The sequence below is a fragment of the Alexandromys fortis genome, unplaced genomic scaffold (assembly GCF_014885135.2).
Source record: "Alexandromys fortis isolate MF-2015 unplaced genomic scaffold, M_Fortis_MF-2015_v1.1 scaffold_23, whole genome shotgun sequence".
Classification (NCBI taxonomy): domain Eukaryota; kingdom Metazoa; phylum Chordata; class Mammalia; order Rodentia; family Cricetidae; genus Alexandromys; species Alexandromys fortis.
Window position 1 is genome coordinate 6690525 of NW_026067907.1, and position 27938 is coordinate 6718462.

Sequence of the window (27938 nt, forward strand, 5' to 3'; positions counted from 1 at the left end):
ACCATAACCAAAAAGCATGTTAGGGAGGAAAGATTTATTTGGCTTACACTTCCACATTGCTTTTCATCATTGAAGGAATTCAGGACAGTAACTCAAGCAGGACACAAACCTGGAGGCAGGAGCAGATGCAGAGGCCATGGAGGAGTGCTGCTCCCTTGCTTGTTTTCCCCGACTTGCTCATGTTGCTTTCTTATAGAACCCAGGATAACCAGCCCAGGATGGCACCACCCACAATGGCTGGACTCTCCCCCATTGATCACTAATTGAGAAAAAAACCTTACAGCTGGATCTCATGGAGGCATTTCCTTAAGTGAAGCTCCTTCCTCTCTGATGACTCTAGCTTGTGTCGAGTTGACACAAAACACATCTACAATGAGGATTCTTCTATAAAGCTGATTGACCAATTAGAATTTGGAGACTATGGAGAACTGGATTGTTAGATATAGAGCCAGACCCCCTTGGGCTACCTGCAGCTCCCTTAGTTCATTGCCCATGTGTGTCTGACCTCACATCACATAAACCCTTGAGGGACGTGTGAACATATGAGACGCCGACTAGCTCCCACAAATTCAAAAGCTAAGGATGTCGTTGGGTAGCAGATCAAACCTATGGCAGAGATTTCTCAACTTGCTATAACCTGCCTTTCTGAGGTTTCCACTAATGTATTTGAAAAGTATCTTGAGTTATGACTTTCTTTGTTCTGTTACTATAAAAACTTCATGAGCCCAGGTATAGCGTACCATGATCTTGGCTCAATTTCAACACTATAGTGCCGACCTGCAACCAAGAAAGACAGGCCCACTCTTGTTTTAGCATAAACATTGATGGATCATTTCTTTTTCCTCTTCCTGTCTAGAAGCCATTTTGGAGGGGCCTCACATTGATTAACCACTCCAAGAGCCATCAACAATGTTTAAAAGCAGACCTTGGGTTCACACTCTTAAATCCAGTCTTGGAATAAAACAACAGCAACAGCAGCAGCAGCAGCAGCAGCAGCAGCAGCAGCAGCAGCAGCAGCAGCAGCAGCAACAACAACCAAGAAAACCCCAACAACAAAAAACAAACAGACAAAAAACCAAACCAAATAAACAAGTCACAAAACAAAACCAAGGAGGAACCCAGTGAACTAGCGGCTGCTCAGGTAATCCCATCAGGAAAGTCTCATGGACTGTTCTTTTAAACTCTAAGAAAGCTGTCTTAGGGCTTCTAGAACAATGGTAATACCAACAACCCTTTATGAAGTTGTTACTACCGTAGAACATGGTGTTTGGAGCAATGGGAGTTTTCCTGGACGGTGGCCACTCATAATTGGCTCTAGAGTACGCCATCTCTGTTTCCTCTGAGGTGAGAACCATATTGTGTATTTGTGTCAACAGTCAGGTGTTAGCTTTTGCTAAGATGATTCACCTCAGGTAGGGGCCAATGAGATGGCTCAGAGGATGAGGACACTTGCCACCAAGCCTGTCACCTGAGTTCGATCCCTGGGACCCACACGATGAAGAAAAAGAGCTGACTCCACACGCACGCTCCCCACACTCAAATAGACAAAGCAGTTTTGTTTTGTTGTTGTTGTTGTTGTTTTAGATGGTATAGGGGAAAGGAGAGTTGATCATTTTCACGGCATCAGCCTCCTGCAGGAAGGACTATGACTGTAAACACCTTTGCAAGTCATTGGAGCCACTGTCCTGTTGATATTTGGGGGATGACAAAAAGCAAAGCCATTTGGGTAACTGCTGAGGGCACCAAGCTGCCTGCCTGCCTGCGTTACTGGGGCAGCATTATCCTTTCACCAGGTTTCAGCAGGTCCCAGGGCTCTACACCAGCACAAGCAAACACCCTACCTCCGCAGGAGGCCCTGTTCTAGCTGCTGTCTGCCTGCTGACCTATTTCACCCCACAAATGCCCTATGTGGAAGATAGTCCTTTCCAAAGTGGGGAGCATAGGCAGCCAGAGGCCGGAAACTGGACTAGCAACAATGACTCAGGTGGCAGAGCTGGCTTGGCACAACCTGGGTGACAGCTCCAACTGTCTGGCTGCCTTTCTGGGCAGACACTGGCACAGTTCTCAGTGTGAGGGTCACATAAAACTCTGTTTTCAAAACATACAGCAATTTTGCACCACAAAAGATGCAGAGTAGGTTGGACACTAATCACTCTTTCCATCCATGCAGTGATCTTGCCGCTCGGAATGTGCTCATTGATCCATGCTACACCCTGAGTGTTTATTGTGGGCCCAGCCCTATGCTAGACCTGGCAGTACCTTGGTGTCCTGGCTAGTTTCATGTCAATTTGACACAAGCTAGAGTCATCTAAAAGGAGGGAGCCTCAAATGAAAAAAATGCCTCCATAAGATCTGGCTGTAGAGCATTTTCTTAATCAGCGATTGATGGAGGCTCAGACCATTGTGGGTGAGGCCATCCCTGGGCTGGTGGCCCTGGGTTCTGTAAGAATGGGATAAGAAAGGGGATTGAACAAAGCAGTAAGCAGCTCCCCTTCATAACCTCTGCATCAGATCCTGCCTCCAGGTTCCTGCTGTGTTTGAGTTCCTGTCCTGACTTCCTTCTGTGAGGAACAGTGATGTGGAAGTAAAAACCAAACATGCCCTTCCCTCCCCAAGCTTTGGTCATGGTGTTTGATCACAGCAATGGTAACCCTGACTAAGACACTTGCTATTCATATAGTGATGTAGAATGTCCTTTTGTGTATCTGATGCTCTTATTGGTTAATGAATAAAGCTGCTTTGGCCTATGGCAGGGCAGAATATAGCCAGGCTGAAAGAGTTATAAAGAATAGACAGAGTCAAGGAGACACCATGTAATCACCAAAGGAGAAAGACGCCAGCCAGAATATTACCCATAGGCTTCACCGTCATACACAGATTAATAGAAATGGGTTAATTTAATATGTAAGAGTTATCTAGAAGTATGCCGAGCTATTGACCAAACAGTGTTGTACTTAGTATGGTTTCTGTGTTATTATTTGGATCTGGGTGTCCGGGAAACAAACGAGCAGTCTCTGCCTACAATATATGTAGAAATATGGAGCGGCGGGCTGTGTTCCCACCACCCAGCTAGCTTTATACCTGAAATAATTACACGGAAACTGTATTCTTTTAAACACTGCTTGGCCCATTAGTTTCAGCCTCTTCTTGGCTAACTCTCACATCTTGATTAACCCATTTCTATTAATGAGTGTAGCACCACAAGGTGGTGTCTTACTGGGAAGATTCTAGCCTACATCCATCTCGGAGAGGAGAGCCATAGCATCTGCTTGAATCTGCTTCTTTCTCCCAGCATTCTGTTCTGTCTACTGCACCTATCTAAGCTGCTGTCCTATCAAAGGCCAAGCAGGTTCTTTATTAACCAATGAGAGTAACAAATAGACAGATGACCCTCCTCCATCAAATATAGGCACATGGATAATGCAGGGCTTACTCACAACAGACCACGTTCTCTGTCTAAGTACCAGGCACTTGGAAGCTGCTTTGGATAAAAAGCACGGAGTCCTCATTTGGACCCACAAGATCACTAGAAGCAGGATGCAAGCGTGGCCTCGCTGCCTGTATTTTATGTGTGTCTGCTTTACCCTGGGTCAGACTCCTGCTTGACTTTGCACAGGCGTGCTGGTCACAAGACGGATCTGTTTCCTTAACTAATGATCTTGTCCTCCGTGAAGGCTGAAGACACAGAGTTAAATTGTCTCCCTAAACCTGCAGTCACCCTGGAGTCCAGGAGCAGCAAGGCCTTACAGGCAGGCAGAAGGACGACTTATGATGGGTCTGGTGCAATCCAGAGCAAACATCTTGTAGGATCAGGTTGGTCTCTGTTGCTATGGGCAATGGCTAATAGATGAGCGTTTTTTGGAGGCAGCCCGGGCTGGCCTTGAACTCACTCTGAACTTGGGGACTTTGACTCCTGCTCCTAGGTTCTGAAATTGCAGGCATGTGCCAAGGACTGGTCATCAGCTTCTTATCTGATCACTTTCCTCAGCTGGAGCTGACAGCCACGTGAGGGCCATGCCTCGGAAGGCTTAGTTGGACACACTTTTTGCTCCCGTCCTAATTCTTCTATTTAAACACATCCATGTGTACAGCACACACAGGAAAATGGAAAAAGGAAAGAAAAGAAAAAAAGAGGTCAAGAGTTTTGGGGCCTTACCAGAGTAGCTGTGACATAGAAGCTGCACTGTGGTCCCTCAGCCAAACTCCCCTAGGTCCCTTTCATTTGTGTCTAGCAGTCTTTTATTCTTGAGTCTCAATTAGCCCATACTGTGTTTCTGATATGTTCTTGATTTTAGGTCCAGAAACCATCCACCCATCATGCATCCATGCAGTCACGCATGCATCCATTCATCCGTCCATCCATGCATGCATGCATCCATCCATCCATCCATGTATCCATCCATCCATGCATGCATGCATGCATCCATCCATCCATCCATGCATCCATCCATCCATCCATCCATCCATCCATCCATCCATGCATCCACCCATCCATTTATCCATCCCAGAGCATCTTCAGCCGCTCATTAAACAGCCTTCTGGTTGTTGAGTCCTCCATGGCAGTAGACACTGCACAGGCTACAGGGCACACAGAGGAAGCCAACAGCTCCAGATATGGGCAGCTCCTGAAGTACCACATAAATTTGATACTGTATTCTTTACGTGGGTTAAAGGTTGAAAACTGAACAAGTGTCACCTTTAGAGGGACCATCCTTGCAGAGTCCACTCTTATGTAGGGTAGCAGAATACTAGAATACTAGATCAGGAAGGGAACTTATGAGGTTGCCCAGAAGTTCCATGGGAGAAACCTGATGGTCTTCAGTGAGAACGTTCTCCTTAACTGTTTCAGATGCTGCACAAGGGGCTGATGTGTGGTCTAAATCTCGCTAGCATGGATAGCTTCTAAGCAGTTCTCCAGCCAACCCTACCACTTTAGATGTAGACAGAGTGATCAAAACTTCAGCTCTTTTAAAATTGAATTCTCCTCCTCCTCCTCCTCTTCTTCTTATTCCTCCTCTTCCTCCTCCTCCTTTTTCTCTTTCTTCTTCTTCTTTCTATTACATAGCTCTTCCTATCCTGGAACTCTATGTAGGTCAGGATAGCCTGAAACTCACAGAAATCTACCTGCCTCTGCTGGGATTGAAGGTGTGTGCCACCGCACTGGGCCTAAATTAAATTCTTTACCCAAAGAAACAGATAGAGGAGGAACAGTTTGAAACCTTTTCTACTCTCCCCTTCTATTCTTTTGTCTCTTCCATTCCTTCTTTCCTTCCTCCTCCTCCTCATCCCTTCTTTCTCCCTCATCTCCATTTCTATTCTTGTCTAGAGAGCAGAGGCTTCTGTGGCTTTGCTCATTGGAGCCTTGTTAAGAAAGTCCATCTTACATCACAAGGGCCTGTGCTCAGCTATGTTCATAGCAGCATTATTCGTAATAACCAGAACCTGGAAGCCACCTAGATGTCCCTTAACCAAAGAACAGATAAAGAAAAGTGGTACATTTACACACTACTCAGCGGTAAAATCAATGACATCTTTAAATTAGCAGATAAATGAATGGAACTAGAAAGGAATGGAACTAGAAAGGACCATCCTAAGTAAGGTAACTCAGACCCAGAAAGACAAATATAGTATGTACTTACTCATCAGTGGATACTAGACATAAAGCAAAGGATAACCAGCCTACAGTCCACAACCCCAGAAAAGCTAGAACCGTATTACTGAAACAGACGGAAGCAGATGCAGCGATCCACAACTAACCCCTGGGCCGAGCTCCCGGAGTACAAACAAAGTGGAGGAGGAGTGATAATACAAACAAAGGGTTCAAGACCATGATGGGGAAACCCACAGAATCACTTACCCGAGCTACTGGGACATCACTGACTCTGGTCTGACAAATGGGGAAACTGCATAGGACCTGAATACAGACGACAGTGGTGTGGCTTGGGCAGTATATGGGGCCACTGGTGGTGGGGTCAGGATCTAACTCTAATGCATGAACTGACATTGTGGAGCCCATTCTCTATGGAGACATACCTTGCTCAGCCTACGCACGGGAGGGAAGGCAGTGGTCCTGCCTCAACAAAGTGATAGGACAGACTTAGTAGATATCCCAGGGGAGGCCTTACCCTCCCTGAGGAGTGAGTGGAGGGTGGGGAAAGCTGGAGGAGAGGAGGGAGGGGAAACTGGGATTGGTATGTAAAATGTAAATAAATTAATTAATTAGAGAAAAAGAAAGTCCATCTTAGGTCAGAAGTAAATGGGGAATTTGCCGGCTTTTGCTTGAGGATCATGTGGGCGTGGCTGGCTGTGGCTGCTAGCATATGGATCAGTCTTAGAAACAGAAATAGTTTCTGATGACTCCTTTATTATAGAAGACCATTCAATTACCCATTGCTCTGTGGACTGCAGTACGGAGCTTGACCCTGGGCTAGTTATGCAGGCTGAGTGGTTAGTGCAGGACAATCATTCAAACTTGCCAAGGGCTTTTTCATGTGAACTTTGTCAGCAATTTCTTGATAAGAATCTCATAAAGCAAGATCTCCCCACTGCCCCGCCCCATACACACGTCCACGTAGACTTGGCCTTCCCTCGGTGTGGCTTCTCTGGTGGTAGATTCCACCAGGCAAGGAGAGAAACTGTTTTTAAGGCTTGCATCGGCACGGAACTTTCACAGCTTTTGTACTTTTCGTTATTCCCTAAACGGTGCGGTGGAACTGTTGATTTGTTGTTTGTAAATAATTTGGCATATCAGGCTGTCTAGAGTTGACAATATAGATGGCAGGACGTGGAGGTCATGAAAACACTCGACCATGTTACTTAAGGATTTGAGGGTAATGGGGTTTTAATATTTTCATAGGGTCCTGGAACCAGTTCTTCATGGATACCAAGAGATGTTTGTGTAATCTCTATGTACATATGTGTGTATATATATCATATATATATAGAAGAATGTATCTTTTATTTGAAGCAAGGCCTCTTATAGCTCATATGGTCCTCAAAGCTGCTGTGTAGCCAAAGATGACCTTGAATTCCTGATCCTCTACGTATACCATCCAAGGACTGGGTTAGAGGCATGAGCACAATGCCCAGCTCTATCTATCTATCTATCTATCTATCTATCTATCTATCTATCTATCTATCTATCTGTGTATCTATCGACTATCTATCTCTCTCTATGTATGTATCTATCGACTATCTATCTATCTATCTATCTATCTATCTATCTATCTATCCATCCATCATCTATCTACCTACCTACCTACCTATCTGTGCTGGCCAGTCTTATGTCAACTTGACACACAAGCTAGTTATCTGAAAGGAGGGACCCTCAATTGAGAAAATGCCTCCATAAGATCGAGCTGTAGGTGAGTCTATAGAGCATTTTCTTAATTAGTGTTTGATAGGAGGGGGTCCTGTCCATTATGGGTGGGGCTATCCCTGGGCTGGTGGTCCTTGGTTCTGTAAGAAAGCAGGCTGAACAAGCCATGAGAGCAAACCAGTAAGCAGCACCTTCCATGGCCTCTGCATCAGCTCCTGCCTCCAGGTTCCTGCCCTGTGTGAGTTCTCAATGCTGAGATGATGAACTGTTACATGGAACTGTGAGTAAAATAAACCCTTTCCTTCCCAAATGCTTTCGTCATGGTGCTTCATCACACCAATAGAAACCCTATCTGTTTGTCTTCCTGTCTTCCTTCCTTCTATCTATCTATCTATCTATCTATCTATCTATCTATCTATCTATCATCTATCTATCATCTATCTATCTATCTATCTATCTATCTATCATCTATCTATCTATCTATCTATCTATCTATCTATCTATCNTCTATCTATCTATCTATCATCTATCTATCTATCTATCTATCTATCTATCTATCTATCTATCTATCTATCTATCTATCATCTATCTATCTTCTGTTTTCTATCATCTATGTATGTATATATGTATGTGTCTATCTATCTATCTATCTATCTATCTATCTATCTATCTATCTATCTATCATCTATCTATCATCCGTCAGCTATCACTTGCTTTCCCCTTTAGGAACTACGATGCTTTAAAAGAAAAAATAATTCACAGGAATTCACACCATAGCTAGGTGAGGCTTTGTGACCCACAAGATGGTTTGTTTCTTCCCAGGGAATTCTTACGGATGCGGGAGCCTCCTGCCAGTGTTCTGGTATGAAGCACTTCTAGGAGTGTTGTGCCACCCTTGGTGCCGGCCCACGGTTCAGATGTGAGAGGAAATGAATCATCATCCCTGTTTTACTAGCTTGATTAACAGGATTAAGAAGCTCATATCTCTCTAGTAAATACTGGGTCATAAGGCCAGATGATCGTAGTCTGTTCGGGTGGCGATAGCAGCATCCTTAGACTGGATAGTTTATATGGGACAGGTATGAATTGCTCATACTTCTCGAGACCGAGGAATCCAAGGTGATTTTGTTGTCTAGTTTTTGTTTGTTGGCTGGTAAGGGATTGCTTTTTGCTCAGCAAATGACAGCTTATTACTTCCCCCAAACATGGCAGAAGGGGACAGGGAGCTTGTTGAAGACTTTTTATGAAGGCGAAGATCTCATTCATGAGTGCAGGAACTCTTGCGACAGTCGTTGTCCATAGAGTTCTCTTTCTTCATACCAGCACACTGGGTACCAGGTTCCAAGTTTGCCTTTCGGGGGAACACAAAAGTTCAGGCTGTAGCAATAGTGTCCCTCAGCTGCGGAGTCAAGTTCATCAGTGGAATGGAATCTTATCTAGCAATGAGCAGAATGAGTTATTGTGCCTGGGAAAATGTGAGTGAAACTCTAACTTTTCTGAGTAGAAGAGGCCAGCTGAAAACTGTAATATGGCGTGATGGCTAATCTTTACCGTCAGCCTCATGAGGGTTAGGATAACCTGGGATATAAACGTCTTGGCATGTCTGTGAGAGCATCTCCAGAGATGCTGAACTGAGGTGGGGAGACCCACACTGAATGTGGGGGGCATCACATGATTTAGTCCCAGAAAGTGAGTGATCAACATTCGTCTCTTTCTGACTGCAGATGCTGCCACCATTTCCTTGCTGCGATGAACTCTACCTTCAGATTGCGAGGCAAGAGAAACTGTTCCCTTCTTACATCTTCAGTGTTTTGTGGTGGGTAAAGAAGTAGAGCAACCATGTATGTGATGCAGCTGTTCTGTTCCTGTGGACACACCCAAAGGACTTCGGGCCTCTGTATCCCTAGGGATGCTTGGCCATTCATGTTTATCACTTCTATGGTCATGGTAGTGAAGAAATGGAACCAGCCTAGATGTCCATCAGCAGATTAATTCAATTGTGGTCTACACGATCTATACAATGTGAGTTCATTTGCCATAAAGAAAAATAAATTTATGAAATTATACGAAAGTGGATGGATCTTGATAATATTATTTTAAGTGAGGCGACTCAGATTTAAAAAGACAAGTCACATGTACTCTCCCAAATGCAAACCTTAGTTTTGACAGTGTGTGTGCGTGAGTGTGTGTGTGTATGTTTATGTGCATGTGAGTGTGTATGTGTGCATGTGTGTATGAGTGTGTGTGTGTGTGTGTGTGTGTGTGAGAGATAGAACCAGAGAGTGGGTAATAAAGCATCTGTGACATAAAAATGGATAAGAGCATGTGATGGGTGGAAGAACAAGGGGTGTCAGGAGCTTAAAGAAGAAAAGGCAGAAGGGTCAACAGAAAGAAATTATGTTTTAAAATTCCACCATGACACCTAATACTTTATATGCTAAATTAAAATTAAAATGGCATTTACTTAAAATTTTAAAAAAATTAATGATGTATCCTAACTTGAGTTCTGGAAATTGCACTTGGGTCCTCTGGAAGAGCAACAAATGCTCTTAACCATTGCACCATCCCTTCAGCCCACCTTCTTATGACTGAATAGATAGAGAGAGCTGGTACAAACCTGATTTAGTGGGCGTAGAGAACTATTATAATCATTGAACCATAATTTGTGAAAATTCAGGATTCTAACAGTTCATTTTAAACATATGTTTGCTATGTTGTTCAGGCTAGCCTTTGAACTCATGGAGATCCTCCTGCCTCAACAACCCTTGTAATACTGAAATTAAGGTGTATTCCACCATGCCCAGCTAAAATCAATATATTTTGGATGGAATGTTCAAACCCATCATTTTAGCTGGCAAATATGAGCAAGTATTTGAATAGTGGGAAGTCATCTGCCCTTTGCCTGCAGTGGGAAAAAGACGCAGCATCATGGTTTTGTGACCATTGGCACAGCACACCAAAGGACCAACCCTCCTGTGTCTGCGTACATGACTGCAGAAACCAGAGAATTATCACCATAGCTGAGGATGACATTGAGCTCCCAGTCCCCCACATTCTACTTCCCAAGTGCTGGAATGCATGAACCACTGGGTTTGGTTTATGCATCACTGGGGATTGAACCCAGGCTTCACTCCTTCTAGACATGAACCTTCCCAACTGAGCTACATCTCCAGAATAGACACCTTACTAAGAAAGAATCCCTTTGACATACGGTCAGGCTGTGTTAGTACATAAGCCATGAAAGTACAACCAGCCCGAGAGAGTATATTTGAGCTAAGGCTAGACTAGTCAGAAAGGATCACTAATCTTTCTGCCTGGGGAGACACTGGTGGGCGGGAGAAGGGACCATTAATCGGCTGTCAGCATCCAGCATGACATCACTCTCCCAGAAGATTTCTTTATTCCCCGCACTTCTTTCCCTCCCACATCCATTCTAGCTTTGGGGTGATCCACTGGTGATTTGCTAAGATGGTGTGGTTTCAAGTTCCAGAAACCAAATCCGCAAGTATTGTGAATGGAAAGGGGATTTACTGGAAGGAAGCCCCGCCGTTTCAGGGCGTGACTCTGAAAGGGTCGGGGCCATTGGCAATCGTAGACCCCTTCTTCAGCATGAAGTCCTTAGTGGCACTAGGGTGTTGCACAAGGCCAGCTTCCTGTGCAGTGTGCTTGGGTCACTCGTGTGCCTATGTGCTGGCAGTCAAGGCAGGGGGCACAGTGGTGGGGAGGATGGAAGAGACAGCAAGTACTAGATGATGTCTTAAAAATATTTTAATGAATAATCTACAATAGGTAATAAATTAACCACAAAAGAAAAAACAAACCCTTCACATCTTCATTTTTCCCTCGCCCTGCCATTAAAAATGAGCCACTGGTTCCTAAGGCTGCTGTGAAAGTTATCTTGATATCCAGGGTGAAGGTTGGCCTTGGAAAAATTTGTACCCCTGTAAGACACAGATACACAATATATGAATTAATGAAGATCAGTCATGTGTTGAAGAAAGCTAAGACAGGAGCCAGGTAATGTGATTTCCCATGAATCCCACTTCTCAGATACTGGCGTCCAGCCAAGAGTTCAATACAAGTAGACATGGGGATACACTCCAGCAGAAAGAAACACACAATGCTTCCTTTGTCTAAAGGTTGAAGGGATGTTAGCACAGCAGACTCAGCCTGCTGTGGTGACATACGCCTGTAAAGCCAGGGTCTGGGAGACTGAGGCGTGAGGATGATGAGGTCTAAGCCAACTGGGCTATATAACAAGACCCCTCTTGAAAAGCCAAATCTGGAAACAAAAAGGTAACTTATATATTATGAATGACTATGAGCAGCTCTGATGAGGTAATGAGTGGACCTTCTAAAGTTATTGTACACTTTATGATAGTTCGTATTAACATTCCATGCATTACGGCTTTGTTAGGGATAATATTACAGCAGGGACACACAAGAAGTGAAAAATGCTAGAAATAAATTTACATATTGATGAGTCCTTTCCATGATGTATTAGTCCATCACACATAATTTGCAAATTCTACGTTTTTCTCCTTAGAGGAAATAAGGTTGGTTTGTCTGTCTGTCTGTCTGCCTGCCTGCCTTATTTATACCGTGACTGGAAGTAGGTGAGTTATTTCAGGTAAACTCGGTTGCCTTTATTGATTGAAAACCGGACAGCGAGACTCCAGAAGGTTTGAAGTGGGGGGGGGGGAGCAGCTGGCTGGAGAAAGAGACTATGTGCCAATGTGCGGACTTAGTCTGGATCTCTGGCTTTCACCTAGAAACCAAGTGAGCCTTGCAACTTGCCTACAATTCTAGTGCTGAGGAGGCAGAGACCCGGGGCCCCAGGGTAAGCGATGAGCTAGAGTAGCTGCTATGTCTGGGTTCAGTGAGAGACCCGGCCTCGGTAAATGAAGTGGAGATCAATCAAGGAAAATTCTCAATGTCTTCTTCTGGTCTCCACAGGCACACACATAGGCGCGCACACAGACACACATGCATATATGAACATCCACATGTTTAAAATGATAAATGTTCATTAGAGCCAGGGACATTTTATTTAAAAATACTACACAAGCAAACAAGAGCCACTTTTCTTTTTTCTTTTGAGGCGGGTCTCACTATACAGCTCTGGCTGTCCTGGAACTCACCATGTAGACCAGGTTGGCCTCGAACTCTTGTCCCACCAATAGCCACACTTCTGGACAAGCTGCTCTCTTGACATCCTGGGAAGTCTATGTGTGTAAGCTCCTGCTCCATTTCTTCACTAACATGGAGACAATAAATCCCGTGTGAAACACGTGAACATAGTCGCGTCTAAATGTCAAACGTGGTCCACCTGACATTCTGTTCTGTCTGCATATGGTCCACAAAGTAGCACTGTGGGGAATCTGGAAACCCATGGCTCAGATGTCACTTGTAAGCATGAGCAAAATTAACATTAACACAATTTCTCTAGATAAATTTCCTGTCTCCCTAATTCACATAGATAGTTGCTGTGAGTTGATCACTGCTGCTCAGCTCAGTAGGGAAGGGCTGGAGCCGGCTGTAAGGTGGGCACTCTGGCCTTACCTCCGAGTGGTTAGTTCTCTGAGCTTGGGCCAATGATAGCCTCAGTTTCCCTTGTGTATAGAGGGGGATGATGGGATATCCCTCTACCCTGATGTATGGGCACTTGGGAGGCCGCAGTGAGAACTGAGCAGGCTTTCTGCCCACACTTGGCAGCCTTCCATATTTCTCTGCACACACAAATGCTTGACTCTTACTGCTGGTGGCCCACTGCCTTCAGATGCAGTGTGACCGGTGGGCTTCCTCTCCTGCCACCACGCCTTTCCCACTATAATGGAATGTATCTCTTAAACTGTAACCCAGATTCATCCTTTTTTAAATTGCTTCGTTAGATATCCTGACATAGAAATGAGGAAAAGCCACACGGAGTCTGTCTGCACAATCTAGGGTCCCCTTTCTGCTCCAAAGCTGTAACACTATCTCTTCACAAAGTCTCCTCTGCCATGAGCACTCACAGTCACAGATTCCAGGGATCACAGTAGACAGCTTTGAGGGACACTGTCATTTTACCAACCACAGCCATTTCTTCTTTGGGGGAGTTGTGGGCATAAAAACAAAGTGACAGCTCTAACCTAAATAACAGACTAAATAGAGTGCGTGCTAAATAAACCAAAAACCCAGCCACTACGGACTTCTCGATGAAACTGACATGCATTCAGGGAAACTATAACTCTCCTTTTATCTATGTCAGAATATCATTTTGGCTCTCACAATGTGACACGATACAGTGATTCTTTCATGAAGCACTTATATGTGTGGGACATATATGTCTGTATAATACTTTGTATTTATAAATTTTATATTTTTATTCATAAACCACATGTCTCATGTGATTTCTAAACATAAATATTTATATATCTCCTTTATAAAATCTGACTTTTATGTGCTTGTTTTACAATTTATCATAAAACATGGCCTAAAGGAACTCTGACAGAGTCCTTAAGAGCAATGTCCTACCTGCCAGTCCACCTCCTTGGTCCCTGTTTGTTGTGGACTATTCCTTTACACTGTGTGAAGATATTTCACTGTGATTGGTTTAATAAAAAGCTAAATGACCAATAGCTAGGCAGGATTTGCAGTGCAGAGAGATGCTGGGAAGAAGGTGGAGTCGCCAGTCAGATGCAGAGGAAGTAAGACGTGTAGGAGATGAGGTAACAAGCCATGAGCACGTGGCCACACGTAAATTAATAGGAACGGGTTAATTTAAGTTATAAGAGCTAGTTAGAAACAAGCCTAAGGTGTCAGCTGAGCTTTCATCATTAATAAGTCTCTGTGTGGTGATTTGGGAACTGGCTGGTGGGACAGAGAAAGATCCGCTACACTCCTCCTGTTCTTCTGATTAGGCCCTCTGTTGATTAGGTCATCTGCTCCTTCCCTGGCTCCTCTTCCCACCCTGCACGGCATCCTTTCACTGTCTTCTAAGGCTGTCTCCTGCAGATGTCTCCATTCTTCCAGCCTCTGAGGCTTCATTTCCTTCCCTTCTCTCCTTCATGGCTCAATGTCCCTGGACCAATCCAGTATCTCTTGCCCAGACATTTGTCACTGAGTAGTTTACGTCCGCATCTATGGAGTGTTCCTGCAAAACTCTCTGGGAAGAGGAAAGCTTGATCCGCAGTCATGACCCAGCCACAGAAGAAGTAAGATGTGACTGCCTCACTGAATAAGGTACCAAGCCACGTGGCTAGCATAGACTAGAATAGTGGGCTAATGTAAGTTATAAGAGTTAATAAGCTTGAGCTAACGGGCCAATCAGTTTATAACTAATGTAGACCTCTGTGTGATTTCTTTGGGGGCTGTGGAAACGGCAGTGGAAACCAGGCAGGACAGAAACCCCAACAACACAACTCAAACCCTCCTGACTCCAAGATGGCAGCTGCTGTCTTCCCTGCCCTGAAAGCGATTGCCGTTGTTACTGCCAGGGGTGCCCTATTCTTTAATCTTCTACTGTCTCTACTCACAGTAGGGGTTCCCAATGGCTGTCCCAAGTGTCAGAGTCTAGGGTATGCATACCATTGAGGGTGGAGGTCAGGTCCATTTTGATCACGCCATCATCTCTGAAACCAGAGGGGTAGTGCCCAGTTGAGGCAAACACACAAAACCACATCTGTGACACCAAGGACAGCATTTGCACACGATGAGCCTTTGCTCTGACACAGAGATTTTTAGGGAAAAAAATCTTTAAAGCAGAAAATAACCAGTGTTTGCTTTCTGTCCCTGGAACTGCAAGGCCATTTGAGAGGCACCTGTTTCACTGCCCGGGACGCCTAGTAAGTCAGAAGCCACACTGTCAAATGCCACTCCAGGAATGGCCTGGTAAGTCAGATGCCACGCTGTCAAATTCCATTCAGGAACGCAAAATCAGACTGAGTTTGGAGTCCAGTTTCTTCACCAGAACTTAGCTTGTCCTCCCGGTCCTGTCTCACAGACAGACATCCTCATCCCTCCCAGCTGTGTGTCTGGCCCTAGCATTCAGTACCACCCTCGTAAAGCCTTCCTCCTTTGTCTTAACAATTGAATATTAGCACTTAACCTTCTTATTTCTATTCTTCTCCAAATTTTACAGATTTGCTAAAGTTATCTTTAAAAAATTTAAGCATGGCACCATTTCCTGCTCAAGGTCTGCCCTACTTGTCGCCAGAAAATGTCAGTCTACACAAGAACAAAACAATCTTTCCCACAGCTCAGGATGAGGCTGAGGTAAAAGTCATTTTAGCCCGCATACATTTCCAATTAGTCTCCATGAAGTAGAAAATCCTTTGAAAGAATTGATATTTCTCCACCTAATCATTTGACAAGTGCAAGCCATCAAATGGATTCGTGTAGGTGTATAGCAGACTAACCAAGCAATCCTTAAATTGCTTAGGTCTACTGGTAACTAGACAGTAATTCCTATGATTAAAACTAGCATTTTCTTTTTCTTTTTTTTTTTTTTTTTTGAGACAACCCTATATAACAACCCTAGCTGTCTTGGAACTAGCTCTTGAAGATCCAGCTGACCTTGAACTCACAGAGACCCGCCTACTTCTGCCTCCTGAGTGCTGGGATTAAAGGCCTGGGGTGTGCCACCCAAAATTAGCATTTTCTAACCATACACAATGTACTAGAATGGTCTGAATAACCCATCAGAGATAATACTGGCGTATTCCTAGACCTTATACAGACAGATAAAACCATAGTGTTTTATGACTTCATTGTCTGGATAATGCAGGATAGCGCTATGACCCTGGTGGATGCCATGTTTGCACACCAGTATTGGATTTTTATGATGTGACTGCCAATCGCGGCACGGTGGTTGCCTGTCCTGCATCTCTGGGCTCATGACTGTTTTAATATAATTCTCTTATGCTTAGCTGTCAGATCTTAAATCTTAAAGTATCATTTGTTCTTGGAGAGCCTCAGTTACCTTCATTTCTAGCTATGAAACCTCAGGCTATGAATGTTCCATACAATTTTCAAAAACAACATAACCAGATGTAGTTCTACAAAGACAAATAATACACTCTCACAGCTATCATAAGTGAACTCAATTCAGCATTGTACAGAATGCTCCAAGTTCCTGTCACACAGGGAAGTGTCTAAGCATCTATGGAACCTTCCTAAAGGCGTCAGTGCAAAGGAGAAGAAGCCACACTTTGTTCCTCCCATGGGTCACAATGGCTTCTGATATAAATTTAAAGGACCTGTTGGGATGCTGTTGGCTGCCAAGTGCTAAAATTGGCTGTGGTAGAGTGGCAGCTTGGTGGCCTTGTCTGTTTAAAAACTCAGTGCTCTACGAGCGTCTGTTTGCCCTCCCTTCACGTTATGTTTAGAGAAGATAAATGACTGGAAACAAAGAGCCGAACAACAGATGTCAGTGCAAGAATTTGGCTTTGGTCGCTGGCTAACAGCACACTCAGCTCTACACGGTGTGGTCACTTTACCCGACAGGCTGGACTGGAGAAGGGGGCTGGCAGCAATGAAAAACCTGGAGAGCTGCTCCCTTTTTCCTCTTAGATGAAGTCCTGGCCAGAGCCCACAACTTTTTTGGGTGTTTAAAAATTACATAAAATAGCTGGGCGGTGGTGGCACTCAGGAGGCCGAGGCAGGTGGATCACTGTGAGCTCAAGGCCAGCCTGGTCTACAGAGAGTTCCAGAAGAGGTTCCAAAGCTACAGAGAAACCCTGATTACAAAAAAAAAAAAACAAAACAAAACAAAACAAAACAAAACTATAATGTAAAATAAATAAATAGGAACCCCCACCTCTCCTGTGGCTGGAACCCCCCACTTCTCCATCAGCTAGCTGCAGGCAGGTGCGGGCTGCTTTTTCTTTCCACCTTGTTGTAGATGCCTGTTGCTTCTGATGTCTCAGAAGCCAGAGGGCCAGAGGTGGTGACCGCACAACCTTGCTGCTTCCTCTCAAAGGGAACTGTTGGAAGTTCCTGCCTTGTACTACCCCTCCTGTGGGGAGGCGCTGTCAGCCTGCAGTGGCAGAAGGCAGGGCAGGGTGAGGCTTGTTCGGCACTTGCCAGTGTTCTGTGCAGTGCCCAAGCACAGCTCTGTGTCTTTTGGCATCCCGAGCCTTGGCTCCTGGTGGGGGCTGGCTGAGGTTCTTTCGATGCCATACACCAATGGGAAGAACACTGCTCTGCCCCTTTGGCTACCAGCGCTGCTGAACTAACTGGGTGCTGCAGCACGGCTGACCATTTGGCACAGCAGCCTGCTCCGCCGTAGTGCCCAAGCTGGTTTCTGAGAGGTGCCCAGGCCAGCAGGGACTGTGGGAAACAGGAGGTAGCTGTGTAGTGGCTGCTGGACCACGGCGGCTAGTACTCCTTACCTAGTATCTAAACGCATTGTTTACTGTTGGCCAGCAAGCACTGTGTGCTTTGCAATAAACCTGCTCAAGGGCAGTTAGCCCCAACTGTGGGAGCTTAGGTCAGACTCTGGAGCACTGCCCTCGCAGCCTCTGCTGCCTGAACATGGTGCACACACAGCACCTCCCGTACAGGCTGCACCCTGCTCTTCCGTCTCCTCCCCTGCTGCCTCGGGAAGCCAGTGCCTTCTTGTAGGTCAGGCAGCAGGAAGCACATGGCCACATGCTGCTTGGCCTCTGGGACCCTGCTTCTTTCGAGAAGGAAGTCCCACCTAAACACCTGGAGCCTACCGCAAGGGACGGAGAACCCAGCAGTGGTACGCAGGCTCCTTTACAGCACGGAGCAACTTGGCTCATCCCAGCAAGGTGACTAAAAAGGAAGGCACGTGATAACCGAAAATTATCTTTGAAGAATTTTAAGATGTGAGTAATCTCTAAAATAAATTGTTAGTAGTCATAGTTTTAGTATTGAGGTGAGGTCTCATATAGCTCATTAAGTAGAGGAGGGTGACCTTGGACTTCTGATCTTCTACTCCGCCCACTTTATCCAGTGTGTGTGGGGGAGGGGGGTGAAACCCAGGGCTAAGGCCTGCTACGCAAGGACTCTGCTGACTGAGCCGCATCCCCAGTCCCTGAAATAATGTGTTAGTGACCCATCCCAGAAAGAAGCGGAAAACAGATTCGGGGAGAATTGGTCATTGGAAAGACTTGAAAACCAGGCTGACATGACAGAATTACGCATTCTATGAAACAGTAAGTGAACAGAAAGGTCATTTGAGCAGCTAAACATGAGACTTGTGAAATGAAGTAAGCCAGGCACCCAACTGCAAGTCAACGGGCTAGAAAAACACAGGAAACAAATGAACTGGGCTTGATAGGATTGAAGTCTGGCCACACTAAGGTCAGCATCACCTGGCTAACCCTCCTTTCATTTATTCAGTCAACAAATATTGTAGATCCCTGTGGATGCTGAGAATTCACACACAATGTACCTCAAGGGCCTCACAGGTTAGTGAAACTGGTGAACACTGGCTGTAAATGCCCATAACATTGTGGAACATGACAGACTGTCTGCCTGCTGGGCGTGGACTGCAGGCCCTGAAACTGAGCAGGCCACACTCATCCTGTCAAGATGCTATCCAAGAATGCTCTGCGACAGCCCATTCTCAGGGTCTCTGAGAAGCCAGCTGTGTTCAGCTTCAGTGACACGGTAGTGTCCACTAACGGGAGAATGGCTACCGACTGCTTCTTGTGATTATACATGGTCATTCCGCGGGCCCTCTATGACCAAGCAACCTCCATTGTGATGGCAGAATATTCTGGAAGAATATAGAAGACCCCTCCATTCTACAAGTGGTTTCATTCTTGGTTCTGTATAACTGAGTTGACCATAATGAAGCCATTCTCAGCTATGCTTGGCCAATGGTTTGTTAGACTCCCGAGTCACTGATGTCAAGTGAACTGGACTGGCCGTGGCAGTTCTTGATGACAAGGCTACTTCAAACGCAGGGCCAGTCATGGGTGTGTCTACCCTGCCGTGTTGAATAGGGTCAACATGAGTGATGAGGGGGAAAATCCAGGAACATGGAAGAAGGCTGGACAGGCCTGAATACACCATTTGAGGTGCTCTATGCCAAATGAGAACAGAGCCCTTGCCTCAAGATGAAGAACTTTAAGACTATGACACAGAAAATCAAGTCTTGTTGGGAACCTTGTGAGTACTAGTTTCTGTGTGGCTCTGAAGGTCACATAACTTGAGGCTAGCTCTCTGAGCTGTGTGACAAAAAGTAAAGGAAGTGGCCACTGTGGGTGACCATCAATAGGAAACCAAATGTGAAACAGGACACCCGCAAGTCACGGAGTTGGACCCACGGGTAACAATTAGAGTCAGTTGATGGAACAGGCCCTGTGGCCCATGGTCTGCCTGGTAGTGCTGCTTTAGATCTACGAAGGCCTAGATGATGGGACGTCTAGGAACGAGGCACGCTTTGGATGTGGGGCTGGACGTAGGTCAGAGTGGACTTATCCCGAACCTGTCTCCGGCAGATAGGCCTTCCAGAGATGGGGCTGGCCTCGTGGCCTGTGATCACAAGGGTCCAGCCTCTGTAGCCAAGGGCTTAAGACAGTGAAGCAAATCCTTCTGCTGGAAACCTTGACCCACCTATGTTATACAGCTATAGCAATAAGCTTCGTTGTCCCAAGACCTGACTATGCCAAAGAAGGCATGGTACTTCTATCTGTGGTAGGTTGTGTCCACTGAAGGCTGCAGGACCAGTGTCCCTCTCCTGGAATCACTAAGGCCAGCTCTGCTCAGCCACAGTCAGTCACTGACTGTGCACAGAGGGGAACTGTCCTTGCATCTACTCTTTTCTTCATGAGTTTTCCTCCTTCCCGTGAGCAACGTGTGGGCTGCTGGATGCTGGAGCCCCGAGAAGGCTTCGCGGAGTAGCTACACTTGAGCTCAGTTTGTTTAGCGCACAAATGGGAGGTTGGGACTGTTTCTCAGCTCCAGAATACCCATTGGTAATTCAACCCTGAGATATTTTATTCTTGACTTCATTTTTGCTTTACTTCATCAGAGACATTTTACAGACATGTTTAAAAGCTGCCATTGCTAGCTCCAGGAGCTGGTACATCTTGGCCTAGGATGCAGTTTTCTCTTTAGAATATGTTTTCTTTTTTTTTTTCTATGACAGGTAAGTTGAGTTTATTGACATATTTAATTACATACTTATGGGAGGTGGTGTGATAACTGATATATGTATGTGATCTGTAATGATCAAATTAATAATTAGCATTTCTATATCCTCACGTTTGTCACACATTTCTGTTGGAAGCCTTTAACTTCCTTTCACTTATTTTTTAAATAAATATTTTATTATTTGCACACTCCTTTATTTACAAATGTCTAATGATCTGTTACAATCTATAATCTCCCAACTGTGCTCTGCTTAGAACACTAAACAGCTGTAGCTTTGTGCTCAATAGCTAACTTTTTTCTTCTGCCCCTTTATCCTTCCCACCCTCCAGTAACCACTCCGAGGGTTTCTATATTTAGATTAAAAATTCAGCTTCTAGATCATGAAGACGTGTATGCATCTTTCTGTGCCTGGTTTCATGTAACGTGGTGTCTCCATACCACCCACGTTGCTACAAACGGCAGAATCTGTTTGGCTGCATACTACAGCATTCTATACATCTACATCCTATTTTAAAAGTCCGTCCGTCCATCAGTGGCCCCCTAGGCTGGCTTGGCATCTTGTCTCCTGTGAGCAGTGCTGTGAATACTGAGTGTCTGATTGCTGGCTTATCAGTAGTTCCATTTGTTCTAAGGATCCACATACTCTTTCCATGGTGTCTGCTGCAGTTTACCATCTCAGCAACAGTGCGCGAGGGCTCCCTTTCCCTCCTTTGCCGGCATTTATCTTTGTCTTGCATCTTTAATATAGTCCGGGAAACGCTGCACATGCTCTGTGGTTGAGGGGTGTGCTCGATGATATCAAAGGTTATTAGTTCATAAAGGAGTTCACACCAGACACTTCTTGATCTTCCGCCAAGTTATATTATCCACTGTTCAGAGTAGGGGTAAAAATAAAAATCTGAAGGTAGTGAAAGATAAAAAAACTTCAGTGACAAAAAGAAAGGTGTTTGACAATTCTCATTCTCGGATTTGAGAGTTTAATTCTCACACACTCATAGGTGCAAACACATTTTAAGTGTTGTGCTTTCCTCATGGAAGAATTAGCATCCTCAGATGGTTTCTTTCTCGTTACTCTTAGTCTTCAAGTCGATGCTGTGGCTGACTATTCAGTTCAGCACAGGCCATGCAGAAGGCCTGCTCTCCAGGAGCTGGAAGTGCTCTTTAAGGAGGTGCTAGAAACTTTCGGAGGGGCCCTTCATTGGAAGGAGTACATCACGGGAAGGCATGCCTTGGAGGGGCGTGGTCTAGTTCTAAGATCCTTCTCCTCTTCTCTCTGGTTTTCCTGGCAGCCATGAGGTGAGAAGCCTGTGTTCTCTGCTATTTACCACATCTCACTTCAGGTCCACACAATGGACTCACGTGACTGTAGACTAAAACCCCTAAAACTGTAACCCAAATAAGCATGTGCACCGAGTAACTGCTGCCCATGTCTGTCCCAGCAGCGGGGTCTGAGTGTGGGCTATGTCTTGCCAGCAAGAGCCTCTCCAGCTCTGGTGTGGCTTCAGTTTTCGTCTTGATTTCCATACTTTTACTTTCAGCTTATTTGTGTCGTTGAATCCCGGGCTTTCCTAGGCGCACCTTAAACAGAGACTCCCCAACTGTGTTAAGTTGTGGCTCTTGCAGACTGTAGATGGTTGGACCATATTAGTTTATACTCTGCTAGCTTTTGCCTTCTGACCACTGGGTGTTTAAACCATTTAATGTAATTGCTTATAAGACATCCTCTGCCTTTTTGTCCTTTTTCTCACAGGTCTTAAGTATTTTTGTGCTTCTATTCCTCCATTATTACCCCATTTTTGCTTTAAATGCATGTCTTCAACTACACAATATAATACTTTTGTTCCTTTTTATTATTCTCTTTAAAAGTTATTTTCTTAGTGGCTGCTTTGGGGATTACAGTTCACTTTTTAATTGAATGTAATCTACTTCATTACTACAGGCTTAATTTTAACAGTATAAGAACATTTCCCTCTAGTATCATCCCATTTCTCTGCCTTTGTATCGCTCATCTGAAAATTACATCTTGATACATTAGGAGCCGGCTGGTAGTTTTATAATGACCACTGTGATGCAGTTTCTCTCTCTCTCTCTCTCTCTCTCTCTCTCTCTCTCTCTCTCTCTCTCTCTCTCTCTCTCTGTGTGTGTGTGTGTGTGTGTGTTTTTGGAGACAGGGTTTCTCTGTCTAACAACTTTGAAGCCTGTCCTGGAACTAGCAATTGTAGACCAGGCTGTCCTCAAACTCACAGAGATCTGCCTGCCTCTGCCTCCCGAGTGCTGGGATTAAAGGTGTGCACAACCACTGCCTGCCTTTTTTTTCAATTTTTATAATATATATGTTTTTGTTGATGCTCTTTATTTGTGTGATCTGAGTTATTATCTTTCCCTTCAGCATTTAGTAGTTCCTGTATGATAGAGTTACTCATCATAGCTCTTTTGTGTACAATGAGTCTATGAGGTGTGTTGAGACTGATTAGTTTTTTGCTCTCTGGAAATGCCTTAGTTTTTGATCATTTTGAAGTGTCTCACTGCCTTCTGACCCCCACAGTGTCCGTATGTTGTAAAGTCAGTTGCTAATCTGAGAACACATGCACATGATGGATCATGTTTGTCCTGCTACCGCCGTGAGTTCCTTGTTCTCTTGGAAGGCTTCGGCACATCCCGTGTAGATGTCTTTATTCTCTGGAGAGTTCACTGAGTCTCTTGGATGTGGAAACCCAGTATCTTCCACCATGTGTTATTTTTTAGTCATGTGTCTTCAAATCCTCTTCTGGACTCTTTCTCTTCTTTCCATCTGGTATTCCCTGTGCACATCCTGGCACACCTGACAGCTTTGCACAAGTCTCCAGGGCTCTGTGCATTTCCTGCTATGCCTGGGATGGCTTTGCACAGGTCTCCAGGCCTCTGTGCACACCCTGCTATGCCTGACAGCTTTGCACAGGTCTCCAGGGCTTTGTGCACATTCTGCTATGCCTGACAGGTTTGCACAGGTCTTCGAGGCTTTGTGCACACTCTGGTATGCCTGAGATGGCTTTTCACAGATTTCTGGGGCTCTGTGCACACCTTGGTATGTCTGACAACTTTGTACAAATCTTCAAAGCTCGTTTTGTTTTCCTTCACTCATCTTTGCCCCTGTTCCTCAGAGTGGATTTATTTTATGTGACTTAATTTGTTTCCAGGATTCTTTCTTCTGAAGACTAAACTTGCTTTGGAAGTCCTGGAAAGAGGTTTTCATTTCAGTAACTGTACTGTACTCTTTGAACATCAGAATTCCCACTTGGTTCTTCTTGGTTTTGACTCCTATTTTTTTTTTAAAGATTTCATTTTTACTTTCTGTATATGGATGTTTTGCTTAGATTTCTGTCTGTGCACCACATATGTGCCTGGTGTCTGAAGAGGCCAGAAGACAGTGTCAGATCCCCTGGGATTGGTGCTGCAGACTATTGTGAGCCATCATGCAATGACTAGGTCCTGAACCGTGTTCCTCTGAAGAGCAGCAAGTGTTCTTACCGCTGAGCCATCTCTCCAGCGCCACTGCTTCTGACTGCCCACTGATTTTGCTATTTGATGAGACCGCAGGCTCAAACTTCAGCTCTGGACATTTTTGTTTTCTTCAGCTCTTTGAACATGTAGATGACTCAAGTATTTTTTTTCTGGTAATCTGAAAATCTGGACTTTCTCACACAGCTTCTGCAGATTGCTCAATATACTTTCTGATTTTTGTATGTTTTGTGATTTTTTTGGGGTAAGTACTGGACATTTTGAGTAAATAGAAGATAGATTCTTGTTCTACTTCTACTTTGAGTTTTTGTTGTGGTTTTTATATTATATTTTATTTATATTATAATAGCCTTCCTGCAAAAATACTGTTAAATTCTCTTCTGTGTCATCTCCGACCACTAGTCTATTGAGTAAAGTTAGTGGGTCAGCAATTAGAATATATATTAACAATGTTTCTTTAAAAAAAATTTTGTGTGGGGGCAGGGTACATGCTACTGTGCCTAAGGAAGGCCAGAAGACAACATTCTGGGGTCAGTATTCTCCCTCCTCTATGTGGGTCTTGGTGCAAGTGGCTTTGCCCACCACGCTGTCTGGCTGACCCTAGAGACTTGAGTGAATCACTGTCTTCCACCCTTTGCTGAGAGGCTCTGTATGGGTTGGGGTCTGTCTTCAATTCCTACTTGTATCAAGGTCAGTCAGAGATGAGTGATCCATGTCATCTCAAGTCTTCCCTGGGCATGCACACTGTCACCCTACAAACAGATTCCCAGGAATTTACGGGTTTCAAAGCTCCCCATGGCCTTCACATCCACCTGTTCTTTATCCTCCTCTTCCTCTCCTGCTGCTGTCTCCATCTTAGGTAAATGTCACACTCACTCCTGGTCTAAACTATTGAACAACAATGTCCTGGTGTTAGGACCTTTGTTAATAAGCAAACTCTGAGTCAAATCAAATAAAGTCAGGCCCTAATGATGAGCTCTTCCAGGGAGCTGACCCGAAGTCAAATAGTGACAAGTGTCTTTGGAATGTGGCTTTGAGGGACATTGAGCCTATTTTGCTCCCTTCAGTGGCTGCGAGGCTACTTCTTGTGTTAGCGGCTATGGCATGAGTCCACTGGTCTCCATGGCCATGGAGTGAAACAAGACTGAGACAGGACAAATGCCATGGAGCTTGCTGTTCTGAGAGCTGCTGCTTCCAATAACAAGCAGGTTTTGTTGCTGCAAGTCTTTGTTTAAAGTCCAGACTTTCAAACACGCTGATCTGGGTAATTCTTGCCTGCTTCCCCTACTGCTTTTGTGGAGGAGCAGTTTTGAGAAGTCCCTTATTCTACCATTTGAGGTGGTGGTGTGTTCCCTTCTATATAAGCTAATTCCTGGACTGTCCCTTAACATAATGGTATGTTTAGGATGAACCGAAGAATGTTTTATTTTAGCCTAGACTGCTATACTTTAGGAGACATCTTTCTATGCCTTTTCTCTTATGACTATTAGCTCTATGGGTATTCTCATAGCAATAAGGTAACCTTATATGTCACCTTTGAGGAAGAGACCTGGTCGGTTTCTCTCATCAACTTAGACCATGAAACCTAACATAGACAAGTTCAACAGAACCACCATATATGGGTTGCCCATGCATGCTTAAGCATTGCCAAGGACATTAATTTTTTTTTCATTTTCATATGCCACCTTTAACTTGCTGTGGAGTTATTTACCAAAATTAAAATGGTTAGTATATGTTAAGAGTAGACATCAGGGTTCAAGGCACTCTGTGGTGTGTGGACTCTGTGGTGCTGCAGTTACTCAGAATCATTCGGACCCTCTCTCTCCCTGTGTTCTAAAACAGTGCTCCCAGCCTTTCTAGTGCTGTGCCCCTTAATACAGTTCCTCATATTGTGATGACCCCAGCCATAAAATTAGTTTTGTTGGCACCCAATAATTGCAATTTTGCTTCTGTTATCAATTGTAAAATAAATATCTGTGTTTTCCAGTGGTCTTAGGAGATCCCCGTGAAAGGGCTGTTTGACCTCACAGGTTGAGAAGCACTGTTCTAGAAGATGTGTGTGTGTGTGTACTGGAGATAGACAGTGTTCACTGCTCTAGAAGATGTGTTTGTATGTACTGGAAATAGACGGTGTTTACTGGTGCTATCTAAATCATGGGGTTAAGAGTCCTATGTGCTCCTTAGCATGTTAGGTCACAGCTGCAACAGCAGATGAGCAAGGACACGGGAGGAACCCGAGTCAACGGAAGCTCACAGTAGCAGCTGCAGAGCAGGTGATGAGAGGTTGGAAAGCAGTGCCTATGAGGACAGTCTAGAACGGCAGTTCACCCAGGGAATGCTTAGGGAAAAGAGACACTTCCTGGGGTGTACGACCGTGCTGTGTGATAAGAAAGTTCTGCCCCCTGCCCTAGTCATGCTCCATGACAACCCAAGTTAGCAATGCAACAGAACCTATGTAGAGGTCAGGTGACAACTCCCAGGAGTCATCCCTGTGCTCCTACTCTGTGGGTCCCCAAGCTTGAACTTGAGTGTCAGGCTTGGTGGCAGTTGCCGTTACCTGCCTCTGGGATAGCTTTAGTTTTGGTAAACAAACACTCCCAAAGACAAATGTTGAGAGCAAGTCATTGACAAGGCATTTACACTGCCTGGGCTGGGGAGACAGACTGTTCCTAGCTCATGAAGTAAAGCTCCCACATTTTTACAGTGGATAAAGCAAGGTTAGGGCCATGAGGCCACTTAGCATGCGACGGTGCTGGCACTATACATTCGACCTAGGATGCTCATGGTGAAAGGGGACAACTGACTCCCAGAGTGACCCTCTGACCTCACAGGCGGAGGTGGTAATTAAAAAGAGTAGCTAGCTGGATATTGGTGGCGCATGCCTTTAATCCCAGCACTCGGGAGGCAGAGACAGGTGGATCTCTGTGAGTTTGAGGCCAGCCTGGTCTACAGAGCAAGTTCCAGGACAGGCTCCAAAACTACACAGAGAAACCCTGTTTTGGAGGGGGAAAAAAGTAGCGGATAAGACGTGTCTCTTAAGTATCCAGACTGAGGTGAAGACTGAAGGTAGTGAGTGCAGACGCCCAATCTAAAATAACCATTTTAAGGGTCTGGCACCCCAACAAAGCAGGCAGACAATGTTGAAGCAAGATAACTACTCAGAGGGAGTCTGGACCTCCAAGGACTGCGATACATTTTTACATGCTTTCCACAAGTTACTGAGTCAGCACACAAAACATTGACATTTCTAACATCTATGTCATTATACATGGTCCTTACTCACACTCCCCTTCCCACACTCTCCTCCTGGTCCCTCTCTCCCCTTCTCTCTTCTCCTTTCACCTCACATCAATCGCTCTTTCCTCACCCCCACCTTCCTTACACCACGTCCCCACCCCTCAGTTCCTTTCCTACCTTACATAGCCACACACAGATACACACATAGCTACACACACAGACACACACAGCCACACACACAGATACACACAGAGACAGCCACACACACAGATACACACACAGACACACACAGCCACACACACAGATACACACACAGCCACACAAACACATCTATACACACACAAATTTAAAGCTAAAGTCTACATGTAAGAGAAAAATTTGGCACCTGTCTTTCTGAGTCTGTCTTATTTTGCTCAACATAACAATAACAACAGCTATACCCCTTTTCCTACCGGTGCGAGGATTCCATTCCTCTCTAGGGCTGAATAATGTGGCACAAATACACAATGAAATTTATGTGCATACCAAGCTTTCTGATGGCCATTAAATTACACACGAAGTTGAGCTCAAGTTCACTTTGACACAGGGCTTTACTGACCCCTAGTGGCAAATATGATTATTAATATACTCTAAAGTTTATTTTCTAAACCATGCATCACTACACTGACAAATACTTGTTTTGAACTCGACTTTCAGCAATGAGTTAAAATTGCCAGACTCTGGTTAGATCTGGGCAGTACTGTTTAGAAAGGACATATTGGCTTTGGTTCCATCA

At 44.8% G+C, this 27938-nt stretch overlaps 1 protein-coding gene across 2 annotated transcripts in view; it reads right to left on the bottom strand.

Moving 5' to 3' along the window:
* Positions 1–11099: 11099 nt before the first annotated feature.
* Positions 11100–27938, bottom strand: part of Rsph3 (radial spoke head 3) — a 39019-nt gene continuing 22180 nt past the window's right edge. The window contains exon 9 of one of the 2 annotated variants that reach the window (XM_050135854.1): positions 11100–11259. In XM_050135854.1, the coding sequence (XP_049991811.1) occupies positions 11212–11259 (48 nt within the window). In that variant the 3' untranslated portion in view covers positions 11100–11211. Of the gene's footprint in view, positions 11260–12556; positions 12576–27938 lie in introns of those variants that run through there. The other variant, XM_050135855.1, reaches the window with a different exon arrangement.